The sequence below is a fragment of the Hibiscus syriacus genome, unplaced genomic scaffold (genome assembly GCF_006381635.1).
Source record: "Hibiscus syriacus cultivar Baekdansim isolate YM2019G1 unplaced genomic scaffold, ASM638163v2 tig00110462_pilon, whole genome shotgun sequence".
Classification (NCBI taxonomy): Eukaryota; Viridiplantae; Streptophyta; class Magnoliopsida; order Malvales; family Malvaceae; genus Hibiscus; species Hibiscus syriacus.
In genome coordinates, this window is record NW_024062747.1 from 3,136,311 (window position 1) to 3,146,644 (window position 10,334).

At 33.3% G+C, this 10,334-nt stretch overlaps 2 protein-coding genes and 1 pseudogene across 2 annotated transcripts in view; 1 reads left to right on the forward strand and 2 right to left on the reverse strand.

Moving 5' to 3' along the window:
• The window catches only part of LOC120127134 (auxin-induced protein 22D-like), a 28,163-nt gene extending 17,960 nt beyond the window's left edge, over nt 1–10,203 (forward strand). The window contains exon 5 of the mRNA XM_039145125.1: nt 10,189–10,203. The gene's annotated coding sequence lies outside the window, so the exon portion shown is untranslated. The remainder of the gene's footprint in view (nt 1–10,188) is intronic.
• LOC120126891 lies at nt 1,257–4,372 on the reverse strand (annotated as a pseudogene).
• Nucleotides 8,428–10,334, reverse strand: LOC120127128. Its single transcript, XM_039145120.1, has 3 exons — nt 9,673–10,334; nt 9,368–9,560; nt 8,428–9,225 (listed from the first exon to the last, which is right to left on the reverse strand). Exons 1-3 carry the CDS (start codon nt 10,096–10,098, stop codon nt 8,627–8,629), a joined length of 1,218 nt encoding a protein of 405 aa, XP_039001051.1. The 5' UTR covers nt 10,099–10,334; the 3' UTR covers nt 8,428–8,626.

Genomic DNA, 10,334 nt, shown 5'->3' on the forward strand with positions numbered 1-10,334 from the left:
TCTACCTCTTTGAGAGTATTCAATATGTTTGTTCTTTCCTTTTTGTGTTAATGATCTCAAAATAATGTATTTTGGATTTTATTATTAAAATCTTAGTTTTTTATTTTATTATTCTGATTTTAAAAAATAAAATCTAACAATTAATAGCATTATTGATTTATTTTCATTCTATTTAATACATGTCATCAGCTAATCTTTAATTTTTCTTAATAAAGCTAATCTTTAATTTTAAAACCAAATAAAGATGCTGGATATTTATATTTAATAACTTACAAAATTCATTAAGTGATCGGATGATTAAGGATACTTCTACTGTTTTACTTTGTGTGTATTTAAATTTTAATATTTATCTTAAAATATAACACCTCTTTATATAATCAGAAAAAAAAAACTTATTAACAGTGTTATTATATTTGGATTTAATTTTAAATCAAACAAACAGATGATTAAATTTGAAAACTGTCAAAAGCACAGAACAAGGGACAGAATCAAACCTTTTCCTATTACAAAATTAGCATTACAATTGGTTAGTAAAGTAAAACATTTTAAGATCAATTAATTGAATGAATAACAAAAATATCTATATTGATTTATTTTATATGAAAGTAGATTTTGATATTTATCTAGAAACACTTTATTACTTGGTACCTAAAAGTTTGCTATTTCTACGAACTGACACCTAAATTTAATTTGAATATCAATACACTTAGGATCTAGTCAATCATATAATTCTATAAACAACTTTTGGTTGACAATGCTACGACAGTAATTTTGATCAAATTATTTGAATTTGATTAGTACTGATCTGATTTAATCTTATAAAATTATTTTTGGATTTGGGTTTGATTTTATGAAGGTTTAAGTTTAAAATAAAAAAATTTAATTTAATTCAAGATTATATTATAATTATAGATATTGTAATGTTTTTTATATTCTTTAATTATCTTTTTATTTTGTAAAATAAAAGTTTATATTTTCAGATATCGAATGAAAAAAATATATTATTCGAGTTGAAGTTGAATTAGCCGAAAACCATTGACCGTGACCATCCATATACGAAAGCATAGATTCTATATGCACACGTTATTTTATATGAATTTATGTCTAGTCAGTAATTAGAGCCGTGGACCGGTCATTTCCAACCTGAAATACGAACGATCTAACAGTATGCCATATTTTAGTTTCATTAAAGCAGTAGTATCACAAATAAAACTTTACTTTTCTATATAAAAAAATTTACACCGTCGGGGAATCTTCTATGCTGGGGACAATTGCTTACGGTGGTTGGTTGATCCATTTAGTTCCATTTCTTTATGCTTATGGAAGAACTGTTCTCTGGCCAAGCTCCTCACCTGCTTAATATACGAATCGAAGCTCACTGCTTCCAGTTCAAGTGCCTTGTCCAATTTAAACAGCACATCTTCGATGGTCCAAATCCGCAGCCGAGGTTTCTGGTCTGGCTCTCGACATCTCATCCATCTCGAATGCATCCTCGCCTGTATCCAACCTCATTATGGCTCCTCCATTCGTTAACCTCAACCAGTTCACCAGCCTATCCGATTCGTCGGCCCAATCGTTGGCTCTCTCTTTCAGTCTCTTCCTTTCCTCATCCATCTCATTAATCATGCTCGTGCTGAACAAATCACGTCTCTTTAATTCTTCTTGCAACAATGATAGCTTATCTATTTCTTCAAACATGCTGGGCTGCAAAGCAACCATGTCATAGTGAAGCATGCCCACGAGTCTGTCGAGAGCTTCCTTGTGAGAAACTAGAGAAGGGTGAGCTAAACTCTTCGTCTTCGTCGTTGTCGCCGCCATTGGTGGTGTGTACGAGAAAGGATGATCGATGCTAAAAAGATGGACGAGGTTCCGCAATAGACCGGTGAGGTTACACGAAGGGTATTTCCAGGTTATGAGATACGGTGGAGACGCCGCACCGGTGGTGTTGTCGATGAAAGGATGATGGCGATGAATTGGGGTCATGGGGTCAATTGAAACGAAGACTAAAGGTGCCCTTTGAGGATAATTCTCATGGAGCCAAATGACTAGAGGAACCGGGGGAGTTGAATCATTGGAGACATGGATGAACCCTGTAGCACGTAGAAGGTGAACTTGGGTCCCATCGTTGTGCATGTACCGATCAGTCGAGGGCTCGAAACCAGGGAACTCTTGAAGCAAAGAAAGAGGTGTCTTAGTATAAGCCATTTCTGTTTGGAGTCTGAATAAGATAGAGCATAAGGGCCGGTGGCAAAAAGAGCTGCTTCTATGAACTCCTTTGTGGATGGTGGTGCCATTGAAAGTGTTTATTGGCAAAAGGGAGACTGATCTTGAATATAAACAAATCAACCTGAACTATTGCAAGTCTGATAACTTTTAGTAGGTTTCTTACTGCCTTCCACCAGTCAAAAGCTAATATTATAAGTAAACTGAAAGGAGAGTTTCTCCGGTTTTGTCTCTAATCTCCATGGAATTATTGCATTCAGTTTAACAATTAGCTAATGATATCGACAAGAAAACAATGACGAAATAGTAAAAGTGGGTAATCAACACTTTGTCAAAAAGGAAATTTCCATAAGCTTTCCTTGGTAGTTCCGGCAGGCGCATATATATATATATATCAATTATATATGCTTTGACATTCTAATATTATATATATACATATAACCAACAAATTTACAAACTTGGTGCCTAGAAATTTTGCTTCAATTTCTACCCAGAAATTGCAACAGAAGCTTCTGGCCATGGTTGAAACACGATAAGCTTTGAGGTTAAAAGAGATAAATTTGTGTTGACTGAAATGCAACAAAATAGAATAATTTAGTGGATAAAAAAACAAAATAGAGTAATTTAATTAACTACGAGACATTATCGTATTGTTTAACTGATAGTGTAAAAGTATGAAGAGGGGAGACCATAATACAAGGAAGGCCATATATTATTGTTGGACTGATGCAGGTTTTCTAGCCCATGAAAGTTGGTTTGCTTCGTCGAAATCACATCGTCTTAATGCCTCGACCCCGAATAAATCACTCGGAAAAGGTTGAGCTTTCAGCCAAGCCCAAAGTCCCATGTTGGATCTTCTAATTCAATTTGTTATATTTATAATATTATGATTTAAATTTTTAATTTTATTCAAAAAAATCTAATATTTCATCCAAAAAATCAGCTAGTTATAAGTAACTCTTATTGATAGTTAGTTTTTTTTGTTTTTTTATTCCTTGGATAAAATACGTCAAAATTTATTAAATTATACTGAGATCATTAACTTATTTTAAAAAATATATAAAATAATCATCAAATTTAACCATTGATACAAAATTATTACTAAGATATTATAACATATTATAAATTTTGAATAAATTTAATAATTATTTTATAATATTTGATGGTTATCTTGTAATAATTTCATATATATTTAATTATAATTTTATAATTTTTAAGCCTTTGATAACTAAAACGATCGTACGAAGAAATTCAATGATTTATGGTGTATTTTATATTTATTTATTTGGTGTTGAGGGAATAAAAGGATAGGCCTTAGGCGTGTTGAGGAGGGATTCCCTATTCCCCTATTCTCCTCCTTTGGTGTACCCACTTCTTTAAGTAAAATCCCTTCCGTCTCTTTACCAACTTACGGCTAAATCAAGGTTTTGAAACAAACTAAAATATGCGACACGCTCCACCAATTCTGTTCACATTTAAAAAAGCCACCTAACGATATATATTAAGATTGCGACCTTTATTAGGTTTTCGGATAAATATTAACTAATGTGGTTCTTCTCTTGTGCACGCTTTTGCTGGTTCTGGATAACTCGCATACAAGGTATATCAATTTCAAACTCTAAAATAACATGTTTTCAAAATTGTCATGAATTACGTGGAACGTGTTAGTTCTGGCAATTAGAAATGAGTGGCATCGTGCATTTGAAATAACACGGTGAGTTTTATACCACGTAAAATAACAGTAACCTCTGAGTACTCGGGCAATGAAATCATCTCAGAACTCGAGATGAACACGTAATAAATGAAAAAGATGCAGTGAGTCATCGTAACATTTTTAATGGGAAGGTGCCGTCCAAATATCACGACAGAGAGGGAGCCATGTGTACTTTGGATCATCGGACAGACAAGGAACGAATGCGATCGTCGTGCCCCTCCCACCGACACGACCACGGTCTGTTTTTGTTTTGTTTTTGCAGTCGGTCCCAGTCTCCTACACGGTGAAAAACTATGATGGCCAAACATAGATAAAAGCTTTGAAACTCTCAATATCAGCTCTGATCTTACGAGTCACGAGGAAGAATCTTTCTTTTCATTTCTGTACCGAATAAGTGAAATTAACCGACGTTAGCCTTGCAACGGCATGGCCTGATCCCGTGGTCCCCTTTATTATTATTATTTATAAATCTAAGTATCTAAGCTGACGAATACCTATATATACATGTAACAGAGTAGGCATTAATTTCAAAGGCACAGTACAGGCAAGCAATGTAAAAGCGTTTCTTCTGAAATTATGTAGTTTCATTTTATTTTATTTTTACAAATTAAAGCAGACATTTTGGACCTAGATGTTACCGTGAAGCTTTGTCGGGGGGGATATGTTTCAAAATTCAAACTTTACACGGTTATTATTGCTGAAAGGAATCAAAGAGCCGAAGTGGGACAAAAATAATGCTAAAGTGCCTTTTCTCTTGCAGCCCATTAAGGTACAAGACCTTATAAATATCAAATAAATAAGTAAAATATACTCAAATTACTCAATTATTAATTTAAGGGTAAATTACTGATAGTCCACTTATCGCTTAAATTTTATTTTAATAATTTTTATAATTATATCTTATATTATATTTTATTTTATTTTAATCACCTGATACAAAAGAAAAATAAGAATAATACTAACATGATATTATTAAAATTATTTGTTAATACTGATGTAAAACTACCTTATAATACATTATTATTATTTTTATAATTAATTAAAATAAACACATAATATAATGTTATATATAATTATTATTAAATATGTAATTTATTTTAAAATTAATTATAAATATATTTATTTTTAAAAAAATTACAATATAGTCAAACAATTAAAAAGTTAAATAAATAATAATACTACCCAATGATTGCATTCGGAGTTTTATATAACGCAAAGCATCTTATAAATCATAACCAGACGGCTTTTGGTGAAATCACTTATTATTAAATTGTTCTTTTCCGAAAAACAGTTCTCGAGATAGTATGGTGGCCCTCCACGAGTCAGTACAAAGCCAAATAAACGACAAGTTTAGGTGCATCTTAGCAAGACCCTAACAAGCGCAGGATAAGAATTAAAGATAGACTAAACTACGACCACCAAATTATGATCATTAACTATCGAATTATTTTTTGTTTCAATTCGATCACTAAATTTTTTAATTGATTCAATCAGACCACTCTCCGTTAAAAAACGGATTTACTGACGTGTCTGTTAATAAAACTGACATAACTATATATTTGGTCTTTAATATTTACACATTCTATCAATTTAATCACTATTTTAATTTAATTAAATACATTTAACTATCCAATTAGAACATGACACATGTCAATACATGATTAGAAGGTTTTATTTATGAATTTTAAATTAATTAATTAAATTATTTTTAACCAATCAGGTGGTGACACGTGTCACCACACAATTGAAATGAAAATTGAAGAACGAATTTGCGCTCCAAGGGATTCAAACTTGCATCCGGGGGGAGAATAACTAGATGCTCAAAACGTTGGGCCAAAATTCTCCAATGGTTCTAACTTATAACAGTTTGTATTTGACTTGTACCGTTAAACAAATTATTTGGTTAAATAAATTTCAGTTCGTTAATGGTTACAGAAAAAAAATCGGTTAATTCGATTCGGTTAATAATTTTCAAATAAATTTTGGTTCGATTAACAATTAAAGAAAAAATAATTTATTTGAAAATTATTAACTGAACCAAATTAACTGAAATTTATTTGAAAATTATTAACAGAACCAAATTAACCAATTTTTTTAACATTAATCGAACCAAAATTATTTGACCGTTAATTGAACCGAAATTTATTTGAACCGAATTTTTTCTTTAACATTAATCTAACCGAAATTATTTGACCGTTAATCGAACCGAAATTTATTTGAAAATTATTAACCGAACCAAATTAACCGAATTTTTTTCTTTAACATTAATCGAACCGAAATTATTTGACCGTTAATCGAACCGAAATTTATTTGAAAATTATTAACCGAATTTTTTTCTTTAACCATTAATCGAACCGAAATTATTTGACCGTTAATCGAACCCAAATTTATTTGAAAAATATTAACCGAATAAAATAAATTATTTTTCCTTAACCGTTAAGCGAACCAAAATTTATTTGAAAATTATTAACCAAACCAAATCAACCGATTATTTTCTTTAACTATTAATCGAACTGAAATTATTTGACCGTTAATTGAATCGAAATTTATTTGAAAATTATTAACCGAATAAAATAAATTATTTTTTCCATAACCGTTAATCAAACCAAAATTTATTTGAAAATTATTAACCGAATCGAATTAACCAAATTTTTTTCTATAACCATTAATTGAACTGAAATTTATTTAACCAAATAATTTGTTTAATGGTACAAGTCAAATACAAACTGTTGTAAGTTACAATCATGGGGTGCTTTGGCAACGGTTTGGGCGTCTGGCTATTATCCCCTACCCCTTGGACACAGGTTCAAATCTCTTGGAGCGCAAATTTATTTTTCAATTTTCCATTTCAATTGGGTGGTGACACGTGTTACCACCTGATTGGTTAAAAATCATTTTATTAAATAATTTAAAATTTATAAATAAAACCTTTTAATCATGTTTTGACACATGTCATGTTCTAATTGGATAATTAAATTTATTTAATTGAATTAAAATAATGACTAAATTAATAGAATGTGTAAATATTAAGGACCAAATATATAATTATGCCAATTTTTTAACGGACACGACAACAAATCCATTTTTTTTAACGGAAAATGGTCTCATTGAGTCAATTAAAAAGTTTGGTAGTCGAATTGAGATAAAAAAATAATTTGGTGACAAAATCGATTAATGACCATAGTTTGGTGGTCATCCGTGTAATTTATCCTTAAAGATATCTTCTGTTTAAAAAAAAAAGTTTAAAATTTGCATTAGAATCTAAACGAGTGAGTTAATTTAGTCTAACTTTCGTCAAAGAGACGTGCACTATAGGCTAATAAAGCTGCTGAATCCCATATAACAATTTCAAAGCTTTGGGTGTTGTCATCAATTGAAATTAAAGTCCTTGGTAAGGAAGCTGTGTGATTTTGTTACCAAACTTCCAACCCCACTTTTTTCTTGTAGTGAATTTCCAAATTTTGGCGTGTATTGCAAGTAAAAAACAATTTTCAACACCCACCCAGTGTACGTCCATAAATTCGGGATGCATAGGCCTGGCTTGTACTATAAGCTGCTTTCATAAATTCTAATGGATTTTTCCCCTTTTTAAGCTCTGAACAAGGCTTAACTGAACCTCCTAATCTAATAATCTCCAATGCCTGGGAGGGACCACCAGCCGAGCAAAATCCATAATACCTCGGCCCTCAACGCCAACACACAGCTCCAATTTCCCCTTATAAAACAAAGAAAGAAAACACCACATTCATCGGCCAAAGTTATCTGAATCGGAATAATGCGTATACATAGAAAAGGCAACTACTTCATATACAGAATAAATAAATAAATGCCACCAAACGCTGTATTTGGACTGACAGGAACTAACTAAAATTTGGAATTAGAATAGAGATAATGAATTTAACTAACATTTAGAGTTCTTCCCTAATCTCCCAGGCTTTACCTAATATTGACGTAGTCATAATTATGATTGACCTTAGCTAAGCAAACGTTTAAAAGTGGTATTTTACCATACAGGCTACACCAAAACCATAAACAAAAGCAATTCAATCCAAACCAGGTTGCAGGCAAAATAATTACAAGATTTTTAATGCCATCTACAAAATACCAGACATTGAATAATGCTAGCGAGATGATTATTATTAGCATAGTTATCAGCGGAAGCAATTAAAGAATAATTTGGCCTCCTAACCTCACAATCACTGCACTCGAGAACGCACGAGCCAGCTCCTTCCATCATCAACAAATTCAGCTCCTTAAAGAAAAATAACATTATTTAACATCATAAAGTAGCAAAATACTTGAATAAGAAAATAAGACAGAACAAGATATGGGTCTTTACTCTTATGTTCTGATTCCACGATTCAAAGACCCCTCGCTGTTGAAGATAATACAAAAGTATAATATACCCCAATAATAATAATATGAGATGACAATTAAGAACACCACAATTGGGAATCAGTTTCAAGAAGAAAGAATAAAGAGGAACCAGCTTAAAAACAAAATTCCTTCACTTGTTTAACCATTTATATAACAATCTGATTTCATATCAGTAGTAGAGCCAGATATCAACCCTTGTATTAAAAGCAGAAGGGGATTTAAAAAGTTAACCATAGTATTTGGTTCTCTTAATACCCAAAAATGGGAAAAGATAGGAGAAAAATATAAAGAAAAGGTCAAAAATTTCTGGCTTCATCTTCGATTACTGACAGCCAAACCAGTCACGATCTTAATCCCAGTCTGTGAGCTCTTGGGTTTCGTCTCAGGTGGCTTCCGCCCTTCTTTCTCCACCGTTTCCTTCCAATCTTCTTCAGAGTACTCGGAGAAAGTAAATATGGATTCGCCTAACTCAGCATCCTCAACCGAGTTTTTTTCCTCGGAATTCAATTCAATAATAGGTTGGTCTTTCTGTTTAGCTTTTGTGTCGAATTCAGATTCTTCAAGTGTCCCAAATGTGGGGGTGGGGGTAGGTGTGGGGGTGGGAGTAGGAGCAAGTGAAGGTGAAGGTGTGACTCGGTTGTAAGGAGAGAGCCATTTAGCGCTGACATACTCAGCTTTCCGCCATGGAGGAACATGCATTCCCTTCTTCTTCAGGCTCTGCTTAGCCGCTTCGGAAACAATTGCAATTATTCTCTGGAGACGATCAGCTTTGCCTACGAAAATGAAGGGAAGCAATTGGAGGATTGATTTATAAGTCTTTGTTGATCGGGCAATTTCGAATTCTGATCGGAAATCGATGTCTATCAGCAATCTCTCCCCGTCAATTATCACATCTATGTATTCATATTCACCTGCTTGTTAAATGACAAGATATTATCAATCCAGTGATTAAAATAACTTTAAAAAATCAAACCACAACTGAGGAAAATGGATAACATAACTTTCCCAGAATTATAGAGATATTTCTATAAAAAAAGATAAGAGAGAAATTACCGGCGGGATAAGAGGGTGATTTTTCCCAACGAGATTTGCAGATAGAAGTATCGTATCCAAGGGCCATTAACCCATCAGCAACAATCTTCCTGCAGAAATCATCTTTGTGTTTAGAGATCTTGTTCTTCTCCATAACCTTCGCTGTATGGGCCAGTAAATTCCTTTCAATCACACTCCCACAGGGAACCAAGCTCTATTCAAAGGAAAATGAAAAACGAAAATCAGAAATACATGTTCTGGGCCTATGGCTTACAAAAGAAAAAAAACTGTTCTGCACAAAAATAAGGCAGACTTTATTGCTTTACCTTCAGAATTTCAGATGCTTCAGCAGAATAAGAGGGATTGGAGTCACTAAAACCGAAACCATCCAATTCGTCTTCCGAGCTTTCGTTGTAGTTACGATTGAAGCAGTTAGGGCGGTTACGACTACACCTAATCGCACCAGATTGATGTTTCTCGGTGTTTTCTTCGATGAAATTTTGCACCATCTTCGCCAAACAAAAGGAGCTCGGCTCGAACTCCGCGGTGCATTCTTTGCTAAAAGGCAACTCATCGGCTGCAACGGCATCCACCTTCTCCGCCGCGGAATTCCTTAGAACACTAGGAAACGGGCGCTCGAACAGCCTCTTGAACCGTGATTTCCCCACCGGTTTTACCGCCTCCAAACGAGGCGGCGCTACATCTTCTGAAGGGCTGAAATCGATAGGTTGGATCTTCATTGGGAAAGGCATATTTCTCAGCTCTGAAAAAACGAAACGAAAAACAAAACGCCCCCTTCTGCTTCCAGCGACACTACGGCAGCTCTTCAAACTCTCTTTGAATCTCCGCTTCGATAACTGGAAGACATGTGGCTTTGTGATTAAGGCAGCCAAACGCAATCAACACGGAAATTCATAAAATTTTCTGGGAAGGGCCAAAAATCAGTGCGATTCACCAAGACTCAAGACTCATAAACTTGATTAATATA

What these genes read in the sequence shown, in the direction of transcription:
- LOC120127128 (XM_039145120.1), bottom strand. Translation starts at nt 10,098, where the DNA reads ATGCCTTTCCCAATGAAGATCCAACCTATCGATTTCAGCCCTTCAGAA. An exon ending in AAGCATCTGAAATTCTGAAG is followed by an intron (nt 9,561 to 9,672) that starts GTAAAGCAATAA and finishes TCCTTTGAATAG; the next exon opens with AGCTTGGTTCCCTGTGGGAG. An exon ending in ATCACCCTCTTATCCCGCCG is followed by an intron (nt 9,226 to 9,367) that starts GTAATTTCTCTC and finishes TTTAACAAGCAG; the next exon opens with GTGAATATGAATACATAGAT.